Source organism: Mizuhopecten yessoensis, unplaced genomic scaffold, assembly GCF_002113885.1.
Source record: "Mizuhopecten yessoensis strain PY_sf001 unplaced genomic scaffold, ASM211388v2 scaffold10387, whole genome shotgun sequence".
Classification (NCBI taxonomy): Eukaryota; Metazoa; Mollusca; class Bivalvia; order Pectinida; family Pectinidae; genus Mizuhopecten; species Mizuhopecten yessoensis.
The window spans coordinates 27,050-47,504 of NW_018408521.1; the positions used below are offsets into that span (position 1 = coordinate 27,050).

Sequence of the window (20,455 nt, forward strand, 5' to 3'; positions counted from 1 at the left end):
TATAAATGTTTGCAGAATTGATAAACATAGTATTTGTTTTAATATAAAGGAAGTGAAATTTCTTAAACTCATCTTTTTAACTCAGAATAGCGATTTAAGCTACCCTATCCCTTATATTTTCATAAAAAATATCCATGTTTTCAACATTTTTAGCACATTAAACGCTTAATAGAAAAGTTCTGCTATAAACATTTTTAAATATTTCGTGATCAAAAGAAAAATGTGTTTCTCTTTCTAAAACAGCCACAAAACAAAGGGTCCGTGTACTTCTTTTTTTCCCATTATTATTTATGTTGATTTAAATCTTTTTTTGGTTTCAGAAATGTAAAGTGCTTCATTTACACTAAATATACCAAAACAGGCCAATAATGTATAAGTTTCCACTTTGTTGCATAATATTGCAACATATGGACCTTTCAAAGTTGTACTGCAAAAAATGAACTTGCTACAATTAAGAAAGGCGACACAATGACTATTTAATTGATTAATCTAATACTAAATAACAGTGTAATTCTGGACTTTTGTGAAGCGCAAGAAATACACATTTTGAAAGTAGTCGCCGAATTGGTCTTTTGTTTTGAATCTTGAAAAAAAATCTACAAATAACAAGCTTATACATTAGTTTGTGACACATTGTTCAGATGCGTGTTTGCTTTAAAAATTGGTCATACTTTTGTAAATTTAACAAAAACCCGTAGCACCAGATCTAAACGAGACTTGAACGTGAATCTCCCGTCGTTTTATGAGGTAACACTACTTCCGCTGTTATTTGCACGTTAGGATGTAACAAATAAAAAACAATAACGGGTTTCCAGTTGAATACATACGAAAGCTTATTCGTGCCATTTTTTAGAGAGAACAAATAATATTAAGTCAAACGAACGAGACAAAAAGTCGTACGAACGAAATAAAAAGTCATACGAACGAGATTAAGAGTCGATTATCTCGTTCGTACGACTTTTTATCTCGTTCCTACGACTTTTTTTACTCGTTCCAACGACTTGATTTTTGTTTCAGTCCTAAAACCATGGCACGAAAAAGCTTTCGAAAATACTAAAAATATTTCAAATACCAGGCAAAATATTCTGATATTCGTCTCTTGTGAACAATATTGGTATTCTGCCACGATGGTGGATTACAAATACATATTCAAAAGGACTCTTTATGTTGTATATTCATTGCTACGACAGAGTGACAAAAACGAAGAAAATAACATCAAACTGAAAATACAACTTTTATTCGAATTCGAAATCGATGACACTAGATCAAAATTATAAACAATACAAATATTTACAAAAAATTGCATTTATAAAGTACGGGAATAACAAACATAAAGGTACTTATTTAACAGGGTACCAAAGTAGAACTCTTCGCCATACCAAAAGGTATGTTTCCAGGTCCCACGACGTGGACGTGGTTCTACTCGGGACCCGAATTTGGAATGAATAAATATCTGTGTTGTGATTGGGTTGTTTTGTTTTCTAATAGAGGATATATCATTTAAAGTATCAAAAACCGTTAAGCATTGCATTTGTTATAAATATTCCTAAATCATAACCTTTGAAGAAATGTGAGCATTGGATACACAAATGTAATTGCACCGATACAAGTTAGTGACTCAAACAATACGCCAAACATGAATTACGCTGCACCGTACAATTGTTTCGTCCTTCCAGGACTCATCAGTAATGATAGGNCAAATAGGTTTAAACTATTGAAGAAACAGAAAGGGGGGTGCATAAAGTGTATGAATTTCAGATTTAGAAGAACACTACTTCAAGTTACATATAAAGATTAATCACTAAATAAACAACCCAATCAAAACAGGACATTTACTTTAATTTAACTGTCCGAATAATGAATTTAGTGTCACCTCCAAAAAATGTTTTTGTTAACATAAGCCAAATAAAGTCGCTGCTTTGGCTGAAACCACGAGTGGCAGTGCAGTGACTACATTTATGTTGTGACATACAATACATGATAGGTTTTGGCTGTCCGGTGGAGTCCGGGGCATCTGTTCTGAAACAAACTGGGTTACTGACATAAACATAAGGGAAATGAGTAATTAGTTTTTCATAAAATACTTTGACATTTATCTAATTATTGATGACATAATTTGAATTATAACTGCTAATTTACAGTTCCCTGAATTATTCAGTGTAAACGGCATTTATTATCATTCAGTAAAATGGCAAGATTGAAACAAACGTGAAAACATTAAACATTTCAATGCTATATTTTATATAAAAAATCTTAATTCAGGTAAATTTAATACAAACAAGTACGAAAAATATTAAATAAATCAGAAATAGAAATTTAATTCAAGCGAACTGAATGTGGAAATTTTAATAACAAAATTCAAGAAAAAGCGTTTTAACTGGATATAAGGTTATACAAATAATAATGTGATCACATCATCTGTATCTGATCAATACTTAAAACTAATATTCAAGTAATGTATATACAAACAAATCCATACATAAACATACATATACACGTCTACAAATGTCTACCAATCAGTTGTTAAATAATAATGTGATCATATTATCTGCATCTGATCAATACTTCAAACTAATATTCAAGTGATATATATACAAACACATACAAACATCAACACACATATACACGTCTACAAATGTCTACCAATCAGTTGTTATATATCTCAAATTGATAACTGTATACAAACCTGGATACGTTGATCCGTGACTAATATGCCATTACGACTGATATGTTAGTAAAAGTTTACCTACCTGATGTATGATAGATCCATTTAATTAACATTTATAACTTAGTATTGAATAATATATGGTAAGAAAATACAAATAATACTTTATAAGCAAGTGCTAAATATGATATTTAAAAGCCAGCGAAAAGTTATATAAAATCATACCATTGATATAATACAAAGGCACAAACAGAACAGATTTCACAAATATCGATTTTATGGTACCTGTATGGACATCATCAAATTGCTCTTACAGTTGAGACTATTATTGTCTAAATATGATCTAATTTGAATGATAAGGCAGTTACAAATAGCAAATGTTCAATAAAATCATATTTAAAAAAAAATATTAATGGTCTTAAAAGGTATAAAAACAATTCTATTTTTGTATTCCTTGAAATTGTTTATTGCTAAATAATGGAAACATAACATTTAGAATAAAATTGGTCATTTTAGAAAATCCATACGCGAACAGTATTATAAAGAAAAATTAAGTTACCTGAAACGTTGTTGCACGTGACATAAGCTTGATAATAGCAGTGGTCAACATTTCCCCAACCGTCAAAAGGACAATCAGCCAGACTGGACTCTGTACCGTCACATTGTACATTGTCCATCCATATAGGTTCATTAGGAAGACCGTACACTGCCGATAAACCCCGACCATCACTGAAAATACATAAACAAAATTTTACCTATCGTTGACAGTATTTGGTTTCATTGTAAACAAACCAGAGTATTCCAAGTGTGTATTAGCGGGTTCTAAATAGACGAAAAGACAAGAAAATTGTTAGACTTTTTGTATCTACAGCCATTTTGTTCAAGTCAGTGTTTACTTTGTTTGTTTTTCTTTTTAGCCTTTTGGGGGGAACAGTTAAGACCTTTTGTAAGTTGATTTTTATCTAAATTTTTATGGTATTTACAACGACATGAGGTGAAGCATTTGATCGTTTTATACCACACTAACAAGTTTTTATTTAAGCGCCCTTGCCTATATTGAAGCATCCTGCATGCGACAGCTGCGTCTTTATCACCAAAAGAAAAGCGGTGAGAACAAACACCTCCCCAATATCCACTGTAGTACACCTCGACTCGGCCGGTGTAATTGTTTGGTCCATCTACCAGACGAATGTCTATTGTAGAGTGAACTGAAAGTAAAATAACGCTCCGTTTATAATGTTGAAAACGGCTGGGGAATAAATTGGCACACAATATTTGTACACAACAGACATTATTCTGCAACATTCGATTTGGTGAATACCATATTATATTGTTGAAATAGGACAGGCAAGATAACTAATGTTCCTTTGTACATTAAACAATTTAAAACAATAGAAATTGTATTATCTAGTTGTGTCATTTGAAATTAATTATTCCACTCGCTGCCGAATATCCGCATACCTGTTAAGTTATAACAGAAAACACTAGCAGGGGTATTACTGCAATAACCAACTTGACCCCATCCGTCAAAGGAACAATCGGCTAGACTGTCCTCCGTGCCGTCACAGTCTACACCACCCATCCATACAGGATCTGTTAGACTGCCATAACGGGTGGTGCGAAACATTTGCCGACCAGCACTGTAAGATAGTATAGAAACATATTAGATTATTTGAGCTTCAGATGCAAACGAATTAGCAATAAAAAAAAGTTATGTTCAATAAGAGACAAATCTTGATAGTATATAAGTCAATCATGTACCGGGACAAAGTTTTTGGGTACGGACAGTACAATACACTCTAACAACGTGTGGCCTTGCATTGTCTTGCTAGAAGGTAAGATTCCACTGGCGGTCATGGGCAATGTCAATGGGCTAGAGGACCTGATCTTGGTATCCAATGCCTGTTGGATTGCAATTTATGATAAGTATTTGGGTTTTAGAAATGCGAGCCCAAACCAAAAAAGACCCGCATGTATTTGCTTAACGTTCACCGTGAAATCAGTACACGTTTGCAGCCATCGGATTGGAAAAATGTAAAGAGAGATTTGTTAGAACAAAAACGCACAAACCTCCATCTGCTAAGCGATACACATTTTTGGCATGTTAACGCTACCATGGCAGAAGGCGTTGACATCGCCTCTGATTAAGTTGCGGTCCAACGTCGTGGTTTTAAGTTAAAATCGCGAAACGGATTATTCTTAACCGTCCTCGGGCAGATGCGGCGTCCGTTTAAACTGTTCCGGAGATGAAACAGACGTATCGCTCTGTCTTGACGTCGCAAAATTACGCGTTAACATCTACTTCTAAGATGATCCAGATGTCTCTCCCTCTCTTTTCTCTCTTTTCTCTCTTTTCTCATTGTACATATCATCAACTATCTGATATACTAAATTGATGAGCTTCATATTTCAGTTGTGTGGGTTTTTTTTCACTCAGAGCCATTGCCTTAATCATATTGGGCGTAGGAGGTGCTAACATAACTGGGTGTCGCCGCTTAGTTTATCTTCGTCATTAGAACATAGATCAGCAAATATGTGATGATACCCTTGTATTCCTCCATCCCTACTACATATAAATGCATATGGCAAGGTTCTGTAGTCGGGACTTACCTAAATTCATAAATTAGAGCCAGCATCCCATTGACACTACCAGGAGCAATCCTACTAAACCTACAGAAATTCGGTCAACAAATAATGAAGTCATAAGGCCCAAACAAACTTGCAGAACTTTTTTCCGTAAGTCTGTATTGTTTTTGTCTTTTTAATTGAACATTAATTTCTTTTAAAGAAATAAGTTTTGCAGTAAGTGTTGCACGTTGCATTACAGTGGAACGTACTGTCTTTCATCTGTTTGCATTCATTACTTAACATGTTGCTAACTGCACAGGGTGGTCAAAGAAGCATGCATGTCGGTAAATTACCTGTATCCTAACATCCTGCATATAACATTAGCGTCTCTGTCGTCCCAGTGGTATAGGCCACAAACACTTCCCCAGTAACCACTGTAATACACTTCTACACGGCCAACATTGGGTTCTGGACCTCCACTTAGGCGGACCTCGAATTCTGTTTCTGTTAATAGTTTTGTTTACATTAAACAACAAAAATAAAATAGCACTTCCACTTCTTTGTTCACAAAAAAGGAAATCCATATCATTTTTAGCCTGTAACAAAACATTTTTGCGAATATATGAACAAACAGGAAGTTTTAATGAATGACTGCGCGAAAGAGGGTATATTCATAAAAAATGTTGTGTCTGTTAACAGAATGTTTTTTATACCTATCTTTTGATTCGAAATCTAAAACTTCCCTCAAATATGTTTGTCCTTAAACGTAACAGATATGAAAGATACTGGAAGTATGTTTTGTTGTTTGATATGTGTAATGTCTGCGTTTATTGATATCCGTTTTGAGAAGCTTGAGATATGTTGAAAATGATGAGAAATTATCCCTCATCAAAATACAACTGACATCTGAAATTCTGTGATTAATATAAATGTACCTGTTGAATTATAGCAGAAAACATTAGCGGGATATATACTGCAAAAGCCAACTTGACCCCATCCGTCAAAGGAACAATCAGCGAGACTGTCCTCCGTACCGTTACAGTCTACACCTGCCATCCATATAGGATATGTTAGCCTGCCATAACGGATGTTCCGATATACTTGATGACCAACACTGAAAGATAGATATTAAAATTATTTTTTTTAGATGCGAATACCGAATAACTAACCGATTAGTCTTAGTTTATAAAACAAACAGTAGATCAATATTCATAATGTAACATATATTGTTCGCGGTACTTCATTAACGCGTCTGTATATTGTATTGTCCCCCGTAAAATAACTCACCAAGCAAAGTTATCTACTCGCTAGTTATACAATGTTAAGTGGTTATATATGCTGGAGTGAAATTCCTCACACTCAACAGAAAGCCTTTTACAAGATATATTAATCTGAACACAAGTCAGGTTTTTGGAAAAAAACGCCTTTCAGTTGGTACTTTTTTGTTGACGTTCTTTGACATAAACGTGGGACGTATTTTTTACTTTTTTTCTCATTGCAATATTTACCGCACATGTTCCATACTTCAAAGGATAGCCTCAGTAGAATGAATGTTGGTGCATTACCTGTATCCTAACATCTTGCACGTTACATTAGCATCACTGTCGTCCCAGTCGTAGTAGCCACAAACACTTCCCCAGTAACCACTGTAATACACTTCTACACGGCCCACATTGGGTTCTAGACCTCCACTTAGACGGATATCAAAGTCTGTTTCTGTTAACAGTTATGTTTACATTAAACAACAACAATTCAATAGCACTTCCGCCCATTTCATCAAAACAGCAGTTGTAATATCAAATTAATAAATAACGTCGTTTCATCAGATAAAAGGGTGTGTAAAATGTTTCGAAAGAGGGTATATTCATGAAAAATGAAATCTATTTTTACAGAATGATTTAGTAGTTGTTGTTTTTTTGCAAGATATTGTTACCTATCTTTGATCGAGAACTAAAACTTCCTGTAAATACCTTTCACCTTAAATGTAGTAGATATACTAGGACCAATTACACATGTCGATTTTGTTTTCGTAGTTTGATAGGTGTCATATCTGCGTTCATTAATATCCAATTTTAGAAAATTAAATATGTTGAAAAAGAGGAGAAATCATCCTTCATTTAAATTCAATTGCCATCTGAAATTCTGTGATTAATATATACGTACCTGTTAAATTGTAACAGAAAACATTAGCGGGATATATACTGCAATAACCAACTTGACCCCATCCCTCAAAAAAACAATCAGCGAGACTGTCCTCCGTACCGTTACAGTCTACACCTGCCATCCATACAGGATCTGTAAGACGGCCATAACTGGTGATGCGATATAGTTGATGACCATCACTGAAAGATAGATATAATCAAAGTACTGGAAGTAATGAAGCAGGCGTTAGTCAAATGTAAAAGGTGAAAATTGAAATGAAGCAGTTATAGAAGCCAACACGATTATTGATATACATTTAAGAGCAAGTACTTATTTTTTAACCTAAAACTACTAAACATCAAATTGGCGCGCTTATCAAACACTAGAAGTTCAGAAAATTCGCAACTGGAACTGTCGCCAGGATGACTGACTAATTCCCCCGCTCCTCCATCCAGTCTGATTCCCACTCTGGCCCAAACACTTGTTAATAAATACAAGTATGACTCATCCAATATGGCGGAATGGAGGAAAGAGTCAGCAGATTATTGCGCGTAGTTTACAACAGAAGATTTAAAGTCCAAAATTCGAAGATAATCGAGTGATTTCATTTCTGTAATACACATGTTCATATGAAACATTAAAATTACCGATATGAAACCATAATTTATTTGTGCTTGGCTGTTATGAGAACTACTTTTCTTGTAGTGAAATGGTTGTCCTAATCCGTAGCTATTATCTCGCAGCTGTCTCCCTTTCAACAGTATTTGAGTCACCCCCAGCGGAACCCCAGATGGGACTATTAATTTCGGTTTCGTTCCAAGTTTTGACATATGTTGCCGATCACTGTTAAGAGTAACAGGCGCTTCATTACAAGCGCTTGGATAACTCAGATATCGATTTTTTATTTTTAAACAGGAAATACATACCACCTCAAGGCGTTCCAAATTTCTCCATTTTTCAAACGGGAATAATATATAATTTAAAGATGTCCTGAGTATGAATCAAGCACTTTTGAGGTTCCCGAAGGGGAAGACTGATAAATCATGAATTGCTTTTGATTGATATTTCATGTCTTGCCAATAACTACCAAAAATATTTTGGCAAAGTGTGCACATTTTTAAGGAAAAAATAAAGTGTCAGGAAAGGGTTGCGCAAGATACACAAGAATAATCCAAAACCAGTGCATGGTCGCGACCATTTAATATATTTTTTCGTGGATTTTCGGGAATGTTTTGAGATATTCCCGCAGCAATAAACTACTCAATTTCATTGAATAACTATTGATTGCATTGCCTATAGAACCATTATGAAGAGTTGCAAGTTTAAGTCCTATTATACGATAGAAGCGGACAAATAAACTCGAATAAAATAGGCCCAACGTTCAGATCTAATTGACGTTACGTTGTGATTGATTAATACCACGTATGGGGAAATATATCGAAGAATTGCAAATGCCGTTCTTGGGTAAAATCACGCTGAACTATTGAACCGTATGAATATGTCAAAACGACAGGGGGAATGTGGTGAAGTGCGTATTTTTTTGTACTGCGGAGAGTCAAGGTCGCGTGATACAATTTACCGGAAGGAACTCACAAGGTCACATACCTTAAACAAAATATCTACGGGCTCAATACATTCCGATATTTTCTATTCGAAGAAGAAATGCTAAAATCACAATTGTTTGGTGTTTTGTATGTCTCGCGAATTCGGCTGTTGGCGGTCCTCGTCGGACCTGTTCGAGTGGCTGCCTTAAGCGTGCACACTCTGTCGATATCGATGTCCGATTTGGTCTGATTTGCAGACGCTCAGAAAACGACTTGGAATCGTGTATTTTATTAAAAAAAGTTAAAGATGTATCCGTATATAATATTGAATCTTTTCTGAAAGTGATTGTTGTGAAAACAACACCGTTATATTCCAATAATTACCTGTTCTGTCCATGCCAGGTAGCAATATTCCCGTACTCGATGTGTCAATCAACGCAAGGCCTAATTAACGATAAGGCTTTGTGTGACATGTTTTCCCAACATAACCAATTTCTTGGCTGACTGTGTTTATTTAGTTAACCTTCATTAGTTACCTACCTGGTTGGTGCTATCAGTCCATCTTGACATTTTTTCCAGAAAAAAACCCCACTCAATATTTGATAAAAAATGTTAATCACATGCTTTCTTATTATATCCATGTTTTGGTATGGTTACCTAAACAGCGTGTATGTATGTACATCTGGTCAATTTTAGACCATTTTGATTGACAGGTGAAAATCTGTCAGTTGTAGATTTGTCAATGATTTATTGAACTGAAAATGATCATAAATGAGATGGGGTGACTTTTATGTCATCGTAACATATTTCTATTTTTTTTTTAAATTTGATAAAAGTTCAAAAATCGACGAAGGGGAATATTGTACAAAGATTTTAAAGTCAATATTCTTATTGTTATTGGAACAAGCGTAAACTGAAATGTTAACAACATTGTCAGGAAATTTCAATAAAGTAGTATTGCTTATATATATATTATGAACGTAGTGCTACAACCGTTGTCTGCTTAGCATTTTTAGTAACGGAGAACACCACCAGACATCGCAAAATCCGTACCTCCGCTGGAAGGAAATTACTGACGTCACGACCGATAGATAGCTGATCATAACACGGCATGCTTTATAAACGCCTCCGTAAAAATAAGATTTTAGATGCGAATAGCGAATAACTTGATGAGTCGTAGATAACAAACCGAACAGTACATCAATATTCCTAATGTAGTATATATTCATTCGCAGTACTTTGGAAACGCGTATGTATATGGTATTGTCCCCGTAACATAACTCACCAAACAAAGTTTGATGCGCGCTAGTTATGCAAAAGGAGGTCATAAACATGAACCTTTTATACTGGTGTACAATAATCGATGCTTATACACGGAGAAAACTGGTTTAACAATTTTGACATCACAAATATACTGCTGAGGTTGAATAAACATATTTAATTAACAGGTAAGGAAAGCGTTTGTGACTTAATTCACATTATATGTATTGAGCGGATTAATAAAATAAAGATCTGATATTCCGTGACATATAACCTGCAAATAGAAATCCTTACGAACCAAATATCGCGTGACAGTTGAACGATGAATGTCATATTTCTCCATGAAACTTGAATAAAACCATTACGAAATTTTACACTATACAGACAAAAGTTAAGTAATTACATACTCTGGAGAGATATATCTCAAACTCACAAGAAAGCCTTATACAAGATATATTGATCTGAATACAAGCTAGGTTAATGGGGAACAATGTGTTGCAGTTGGTCCTTTTTTATTTAAGTACTTTGACTTAAACGTAGAACGCATTATTTACTTGTTTCCCATTGCAATATTTACCGGACATGTTTTATTCTACAAAGGATGACCACAGTAACATGACTGTCGGTACATTACCTGTATCCTAACATCCTGCACGTGACATTAGCGTCCCTGTCGTCCCAGTCGTAGTAACCACAAACACTTCCCCAGTAACCACTGTAGTACACTTCTACACGACCCACATTGGGTTCTGGACCTCCACTCAGGCGGATGTCAAAGTCTGTTTCTGTTATAAATTAGGTTTACACTAAGGAACAATAAGATAGCACTTCCTCTCATTTCATCAAAACAGCAGTTGTAATGTCAAATCTATAACTTTGTTTCACCAAATAGCAGGGTGTGTAAAGTGTTGCGAAAGAGGGTATATTCATGAAAATTAAAATCCATTTTACAGAATAATATATTCTTTTGCAAAAGATGTTTTCAAGAATTCCGTAACAGTTTTAGGATCTTAACTTAGCCTTTGATCAAAATATTAAACTTTTTTTCAAAGTTATTCTCAATAAATGTAATAAATTTGAACAATACAAGAACCAAGTATACGATTCGTTATCGTTTGTTTTAGTTTGTCAGATGTTATATCTGCATTCATCAATATCCCTTTTGAGAAACCTCAGATCAGTTAAAATAATCAAAAATCATCACTCATTAAAATAGGTTTGACATCTGAAAGTATGTGATAAATGTATACATACCTGTGAAATTATAACAAAAAACACTCGCGGGGTAACTACTGCACGAACCAGCTTTACCCCATCCATCAAAGGAACAATCAGCTAGACTATCCTCCGTACCGTTACAGTGTACACCTGCCATCCATATAGGAGTTGTAAGACTGCCATAACGTGTGGTGCGATATAACTGATGACCATCACTGAAAGAAAGAAAAAGAAAGATCCGATTTTTAGGTGTGAATAACTTGACAAGTCTTAGATTTAAAAAAATGTATATTAATATTAGTAACGTAATATAAATTCGTTCGCGGTACACTGTTACAGTAATACGTCTATGTATTGTATTGTCCCCGTTACATAACTCACCAAGCAAAGTTCGCTACTCGCTAGTTATGCAAAAGGAGGTCATATACAAGAAACTGTTAGCAGGATGTACAATAATCGATATTTATACACTGAGTAAACAGGTTAAAAAATTTGACATCACAAATATACTGCTGTTGTTGATTAAATATATGAATTATTAAAATGTAGGGAAAGGGTAATAGAATGTTTTAATACATATTATATCACTTGAGAGGATGAATAAAACAATCTGATAATCCGTGACATATAACCAGTAAATAGAAATGAATTACGAGCCAAGGATCGTGAGACAGTTGAAAGATGAATGACATATTTCTCCATCAAACTTGAAAAAATAACTTTATTTTTTTCACAATATAGACAAAAGTTAAGTAATTACATATTCTGGAGAGATATACCTAAAATTACAACAGAAAGCCTTGTTCAAGATATATTGATCTGTATACAAGTTAGGTCTATAGAAGAAAACGTTTTGCAGATGGTATATTTTTCTTTGGTAATTTAACATAAACGTAGAGCGTAGTTTTTACTTTTATCTCATTGTAATATTTACTAAACATGTTAATACAGCAACGGATAGCCAAAGTAACATGAATGTCGGTACATTACCTGTATCCTAACATCCTACACGTTACATTAGCGTCTCTGTCGTCCCAGTCATTCAAGCCACAAACACTTCCCCAGTTACCACTGTAATACACTTCTAAACGGCCCACATTTGGTTCTGGACCTCCACTCAGGCGGATATCAAAGTCTGTTTCTGTTCGAAATTAGATTTACATTAAAGAACAATAAGATAGCACTTCTGCTCATTTCATATTTATTTATTTTTACAGAATTCTGTAATAGTTTTAGGATCTTGACCTATCATTTGATCAATTCTAAACTATTCCTCAAATATCTTTCTTATTAAATGTAATAAATATGAACAATATCAGCAGCCAGTTTACATTTCGTTAATTTTATTTGGTAGTTTGTTTCATGCTATATATGCATTCATTAATATCCATTGAGAAACTTAAGATCATCCCTCATTTAAATAGGATTGTCATCTGAACTTCTGTGATAAATATAAACTTACCTGTGAAATAATAACAGAAAACACTAGCGGGGTAACTACTGCAAAAACCAGCTTGACCCCATCCGTCAAAGGAACAATCCGCTAGACTGTCCTCCGTACCGTTACAGTCTACACCTGCCATCCATACAGGATCTGTAAGACGGCCATAACGGGTGGTCCGATATATTTGATGACCAGCACTGAAAGATAAATATAAAAATGGAAGATATTTAGTTGCTGATAGTTTGACAAGTCTTTGGTTTACAAAAAGTTGTTTAATATTAGTAACATGGTAAAACTTCGTTCACGGTACTATTTAACAAGTCTAAAAAAGCTGTTTAATATTAGAAACGTGATATAAATTCGTTCCCGGTACTATTTTAGCACGTCTTTTTAATCATTATATCTTATTGTTCCAATAACATAACTTACCGAGCTGCTTTTAATAATTGTGACAAAGGTTATATACAAGAAAATGTGATCCGGATGTACAATTATCAATTCTATTTCTCGGAGAAAACCAGTTTAACAATGCGGACATTGCAACTATTGATATTGCCAATTAAATTTATGAATAATTACCTTTCAGGGAAAGAACATGTTACTTTTTTAATACACATAATATCAATTAAGTGGATTGATGAACAATCTATTAGATATATTACTTACAAACAGCTGTAATAACAATATATTCCGAGCCGTGAATAGTGTGACAGTTGAAAGATAAAGGTCAGTTTACTCCATGAATGTTGAACAAAATAATTTAAAACAATACAGACAAACGTCAAATTATTAGATATTCTGGAGAAACATACCTAAAATTCAATATAAAGCTTTATACAAGATAAAATATCTCTGAAAACAACTCAGGTATTTTGTACTTTAACATATGCGTGAAACGTATTTTCTTCTTTTATCTGATTACACTATAACGGATGGTAACAGTATCATGGATGTCGGTGCCTTACCTGTATCCTAACATCCTGCACGTGACATTAGCATCTCTGTTGTCCCAGCCGTATAGGCCACAAACACTTCCCCAGTAACCACTGTAATACACTTCTACACGGCCCACATTGGGTTCTGGACCTCCACGCAGGCGGATGTCAAAGTCTGTTTCTGTTAAAATTGTGTTTACATTACACATTAAAGAGCTAGAACTTCAGCTTATTCCATCACATAGCAGTATTTCCGTATCATTTTAAGCTTACAAAAAGTCATGTTTTGCGAATAATCCCATGGAAATAAACAGCAGTTGCAATGTCAAATGACACCTATTATTTAAAAATGACTTCGTTTTTTAAGGTGAAAGGGTCTTTGACATCTTGCAAAAGAGTGTATATTAACAATAGTTCTAATATTTTTTTACAGATTAATGCTTTTGCAACTGAAGTTTTACAAAAGTCTGTAATAATTTTAGTATCTTTATTTATTCTTTGATTGAAATCGAATATTTTTTCTCAAATGTCTTTCTCATTAAATTTAATAGATATTAACAAAACCAGAAACAAGGATACATATCGGTGTCGTTTTTCATATTTTGATAGATGTTTAACTACATTCATTATTATCAATTTTGAGAAACTTGAGATACGTTGAAAATGACGAGCAATCATCTTTCATCAAAATAGGATTGCCCTCTGAATTTCTGTTATTAATATAAACGTACCTATGAAATTATAACAGAAAACACTAGCGGAGAAACTACTGCAATAACCAACTTGACCCCATCCGTCAAAGGAACAATCAGCTAGACTTTCCTCCGTACCGGTACAGTCTACACCTGCCATCCATACAGGGTCTGTTAGACTGCCATAACGGGTGGTCCGATATATTTGATAACCAGCACTGAAAGATAAAAAATAGAAATTGAAGATTATTAGGTATTAGGTGCCAATAAGTTTGAGAAAACCGGCTGAACAATGTGGACATCGCAAATATCGTTATTGCTGATTACATTAATGAATAATTACAATGAAGGGAAAGAAAATTATACTTTTTTATACATATGAAAGTAATAAGTTAACTCATAAAACAATATGATATTCTGTCATAGAAAACATGTAAAAAAGATAATATTACAATTCATTCCGAGCCGTGAATTGTGTGACAGTTGAAGGATAAATGTCAATTTACTACATGCATGCCGAACATAATATTTTTTAACAACACAGACAAATGTTAAGTTATCAAATATTCTGGAGTGATATTTTACCATCGGTATACTTCTTAATACCACTTACCGGTAGCATGATAAACTCATTATCACAGGTGTGTCAGTATGGGAATACTCAAGAAGAAGTTGAGAACAACTTGAGAACAACTTGAGAACGTGTTTCCCAATTTCCCAGCACTTGGGAACGTATTTTCTCAAAAAAGAATGTCTGCTGGCGCCAAGTGACGTCATGAAACGGAACAACTTTATCGTATGTCAAAGGTCATTCTGACTAGGAGGTCAACTCAACAATGAGGTCAGTGTTACTAATCTGTTCGTCTGCTCGTACAAGTCAGGATGCAACTGTCAGATTTCATGTCACTAGATGATATTATATTAAAAGATCTGCTAAGTATTGAAAAGAAAAAGGAAAACAAACAAATGACACTGGATGAAGAAATATTCACACGGAAGAGTAGAAACAGTTTTGGAGAAGGATTTTGAGAAACGACTAAGCTGACCTGACAGCTATTATAGCTGACACACAAAACAGGAACACTGTCAGGAGCATGATGACTTCAGTGAAAATATTTAAAATCTTCATGAAGTCTACCCGGATGATAGAGAAATACAGACTTTGGACTTTAGGACTCTGGACAGAGTTTTACCTTGGAATTAGACAGAGTAAATCTGGGGCAGGTGATGACTAAACACCTTCAGCTTTATTTGTTTACGCATCAATGATTAAACAAATTCCTTAAAGGGAAGAAGTACAAAAAGGACACAGTAAATACATTGACTATAGACACTCACAAGACACTTTGAAGATCCAACTGAAAAGGCTAAGGAAAGACAACCTTCCAAATGCATCAGATCCACTGACATCAGAGGTCTAACATCCGCTAAAAGATCAAGGAGTGTTGGGCTATGCTGACTCAGAAAACCTTATGTACAAATTATACTTACATATTAGTGAACAATTTTGACTAGGAGCAGCCACAGAACATCACAACTTAAGATATGGCGACATAAAACTGAAGAATTTAAATTTGTTTTGGAACACATCAGTGAGGGACAGACAAAGGCCTGAACAGGTATGTTAGTTTATTTAAGTTTTTTTGAAAATCATGAATTGTTTGCGAATAAACAGACTGAAGTTATGAAACAAATGGTCTCACTTGATTTCAAAATATTTGATTTATTATGAGATTTCAATTTGTTGTAAATGTATAGGGATGAAATGACCATTTTTTTTAAAACGATAGGTTTAAATAACAGGCTTTGACCATCAAACAAGACACCATATATCATGAAAGCCTAGACAGTTACAGCAGACCCAATCAGGTGTCAAGTGCAGACGTAAAAAGGAATATCGCTGTAGGAGGCCAGCTGCTATGCTATCAGAAAGGAATCATTTTTACTTGACAACCATCAAGGATTATAAAGGGCTGTATGGTATGAAAGAGCACCTACGCATGTGAACAAATTAAGATCATTTATTCAAGTAATGGCAAAAAAGGGTAACTTATCTGGTAATAAACTAACAGCAGTAGCAAAGAGGAAAGGCGTGGTCAAAGAATTGTAGAATGCTGTTTTTGATTGCGCTAAGGTGGTGCAGCATTCTGAACATAAAAATGTGAATTCTTTAAATTCATACTCCAAGAACTCCCCGGAAACACAACAACAAATGTCACGCGAATTATCTGTTGGATTTACTCTCTCTTGTGACCGTACATCAACAGCATCTGAGGAAACGCATTCGCCTATCAATAACCAATACCCTTCCTACCAAGTTCCGCCATCATATAGTTCTTTCCCTGTATTCTGGAAAGGACCCAAGCCATTACCATTTTACGGGATTTATCCACCTGTGCCTGTATACCCTCTAATGCACCTTCCCTACACAGCTACGGCAGGCACAATAATTAGTTTATAGAAAACTGAACAATAACAAAACAAAAACGAAATAATCTTACTTGAACTTGGACTCCCAAAACATCTCACTGAACCATAATAAATGATTGCCATTGACTTACAAAAATCTGAAACTTTCTAACAATCACTTTAAGTCACGGTTGGTAACCACCTTAAAGCTGGGAAAAAAGCATTGATTCCACCTGAATCCTTTTTATACCCTACAATGCGTCCTTCCCACGGAGCCACAATACATACAGGTATATATAGTCGACCGATCTTTTCTTGACTACAGTATGTAACGAATAAGTGTCAAAACTCTAAGAAAATCATTTTCCTTTTTTACTTCAGGTAACCAGCAGGTGTCAGCTGAGGGATCGTTGGCGTAGCCATCCCCATGCAACAGCATATCAGACGTGATGTATATCCAAATAATTTTCAAACGAAACAATTATTTTTAGATTAATTGTCCTGATGTGAGTCACAAATACGTTTTCATTACAGACGTACCCCCTGTTGGTAATGTTGTATCTCTTTTCACCGGCTGTACTATCAGTTTTGGCCACAATGCCGACTTTGAAAACAATTCAGGAGTCACAGTCACACATCACGTATCACCACTATTCATTATTAAGTAGTCCGCGGCGGAAATTGTCCTTTTAAATAAATTGCTGTTAATTCCGTTTTAAAAGTGGTGAGGAAACTGATATAATTTTAAGCGATAATATGCTGTTGAAAGATGCATTGCACGGGGTTTAGTCGATTTATGATGAAACATACAAGGCGGTAAAGATGATAAATAGATTATCGCACACAAGTGAGAACAATTTTCACAAAGCTGGCACGTGGATAAAATTTAGAGGTCATCGCAGGTGGACTCGAGAAACCAGTGTGATAGTGTGAATTAAATGAACCCTGGAAATAGTGTGATAGTCTATAGATATCTCTGAAAACATCTTTCTTCTTTTATTCGATTGCACTGTTGGGGATGGCAACATAAGCCTGAATGTCGGTACATTACCTGTATCCTAACGTCCTGCAAGTTACATAAGCGTCTCTGTCGTCCCAGTCGTAGTAGCCGCAAACACTTCCCCAGTAACCACTGTAAAACACTTCTACACGGCCCACATTAGGTTCCGGGCCTCCACTCAGGCGGATGTCAAAGTCTGTTTCTGTTAGAAAATAGGTTTATATTAGAGAACAATAGGATACCACTTCTGCTCATTTCATCAAAACAGCAGTTGTAATGTCGAATTATTAAATGACTCCGTTGTCACGGGCACTAATAAAAAAAAAATGTTTACTTAATTTTATTGATGAGATGGATCATTTTTTTTTTGTTATAGATGGAGTTCTGGTCATCCGTCTACGGTTTTTAAATAGGAATTAACAGGTAGCTATGGTAGCCACAGGTAGATTTGCTCAAACGTTATTTTGAATGTGTAAGCAAACGCAAACTACAGATTGTGGTGAGTTTTTATATTTGTTGTAACATTGTTATTCAACGACATGTACATAGTTGTAGTTCATCTGTGATATTTCTAGTCATTTTACCTGTTGATTGTACATTGTATATATGACCATACCTGTATATCGGGTGTACATTGTTTACATTCACGCGCACGATGCATATGTACTGTTTTAGCTTTATAAGATCAAGGCGATACATAAGCATGTTAACATATATTGTTTAACATAGTATTACCTATAAACCATTCCCATTTAATTGCCCATTTTCTGATCTAACTGAAAGTATTGGTAACAGGCATATAGTTCAAGTGTACGGGTCTCGGTTGAGTGGATTACCATAAATATTAAGGCGGCCTGTGCCGTGCTTTTAATTTTTATACAAATAGACTCTACTTAGTAAATTGGTAGAAATAGCGTATTAACTTGTCTCACAGTTATTGTCATTGTATATACATATGGGTAGTAAGAAAGTCTGTACGTATATGTTACCGTTTAATGACAGTCAGTTTATAGCTATAGGTAGTACGTCTGTTGTTCATATATTGTAGCTCACACCCAGGGTCAATGATGAAAACCAGGCACTATTAATCCTGTGAGGACTGCAAGAACCACTAGCTGAAGTGGAAGCTATTATTTATGATGATAGTCCTGTGTGGACAACGTCTTTTGGTTCTTGTAAAACTGATTGCTGTGTGCTGTATATCTACCGGGGTAGTGAATCATTTATGCGGACGGACCGTGCTCTGTGTGGACACTTTATGTCAGTTGGTCTGACCATTCGTTACGTGTAACCCCTCGTTTGGATTTTGTTGAGTCCATCATCACATGAGTTATATGGTCAAGGTCATCAAGAGGAGAGACGGGACCGGGGACTACAGACCGCGGGGTGGACGAACCTTATCATGATCACTGTATTCGGGCAGTGATTTCATACAGTGACTGATACATTGACTTTGCCAGTATTGGTGTATAGTTTACCTGTGTGATATCAGTATGAGTATAAATATTTGCTTTTTGTGATCCTTATGTTGCTGTATATACTTTGTGTGAGAGTGAGAAAGCAAAGTGTTATGCTACTTAAAAATAGCAAAAATATTGTGTATATTTTGTAAATTACATTTTGTATATATTGAAATCCAGTCTTAATGCCATTCTACACCACACTTGCACTATCACGCTCGTCCATAGTTAATGTAAAAGAGTTTGTAACATGTTACGAAAGATTGTTTAGTAATGAAAATTGAAATCTATTTTTACATGTGTTTTTTTTGTAAAGATAGTTTTACAGATTTCTGTAACAGTTCAACGAACTTTACCTAGCCTTTGATCGAAATCTAGAACGTTCCTCAAATAACCTCTTATTAAATGTACAGTTAGAATTACGCCCAAGTATCCACCTAGGTTCAGTTCGTTCTGCGTGCGGCTCGCGTGCGGTTAGCGGTCGTCTAGCGTCTAGAAAGCGGTCGTTCACCGTTCGAGCACCGTTCGTATGTTCCGTCTGTTTCGTTCGTATCAGCTAAATAGTTCCATTCGGTTATTTCGACCGTCCCTATCGTCCAATTATTTCATTTGGTCGTTTAGTTCGGCTTTTCCGTCCGGCTGTTCCGTCCGGCTGTTTAGTTCGATCGTCTACTCCGTCCTTTTGGGTTAGGATGCGCTCGCAGTTTATCAATTCACTTACGCAAATGGTAGAACTGCAGAAGATCTCACGCTTATCTCCAGAATTACGAACCTCAATTATCAGATACAGTGACAAAGGCTACGTTATTAGAAAGAGTATTCGTTGTCAAACACATGCGCGCGCCGAATTGCGTATTTACGGTATTTATAGGAACTCTTCAATGCGGGAAACCACGTTGTTGTCGGTAAACATAAAAACAAAATGGAGAAAAGGAAGAATACAGAGTATATTGGACGAATTTAACTGGATTTCGGATTACGAAGTTGTTTTCGGAGCAAGAAATGGTCAACAATTAAAGCCTGCTGTTCCAAAGACTGGATGACAAAGTCGCAAAAGAAATGCAGTGTGGCTAATTACCGCCTGACTACTCGTAAGCTCCCCGAAGTGTTCACAAAAT

At 35.2% G+C, this 20,455-nt stretch overlaps 1 protein-coding gene across 1 annotated transcript in view; it reads right to left on the reverse strand.

The window, feature by feature from the left end:
• Positions 1-1,736: 1,736 nt before the first annotated feature.
• LOC110460407 (deleted in malignant brain tumors 1 protein-like) overlaps positions 1,737-20,455 on the reverse strand; it is a 33,827-nt gene continuing 15,108 nt past the window's right edge. Inside the window, exons 6-19 of the mRNA XM_021513282.1 lie at positions 17,929-18,079; positions 14,508-14,686; positions 13,807-13,957; positions 12,860-13,038; positions 12,388-12,538; positions 11,434-11,612; positions 10,814-10,964; positions 7,397-7,575; positions 6,799-6,949; positions 6,169-6,347; positions 5,587-5,737; positions 4,127-4,305; positions 3,717-3,873; positions 1,737-3,394 (exon numbers count right to left, since the gene is read on the reverse strand). Of these exons, the coding sequence (XP_021368957.1) occupies positions 3,178-3,394; positions 3,717-3,873; positions 4,127-4,305; positions 5,587-5,737; positions 6,169-6,347; positions 6,799-6,949; positions 7,397-7,575; positions 10,814-10,964; positions 11,434-11,612; positions 12,388-12,538; positions 12,860-13,038; positions 13,807-13,957; positions 14,508-14,686; positions 17,929-18,079 (2,354 nt within the window). The 3' untranslated portion in view covers positions 1,737-3,177. The remainder of the gene's footprint in view (positions 3,395-3,716; positions 3,874-4,126; positions 4,306-5,586; positions 5,738-6,168; positions 6,348-6,798; positions 6,950-7,396; positions 7,576-10,813; positions 10,965-11,433; positions 11,613-12,387; positions 12,539-12,859; positions 13,039-13,806; positions 13,958-14,507; positions 14,687-17,928; positions 18,080-20,455) is intronic.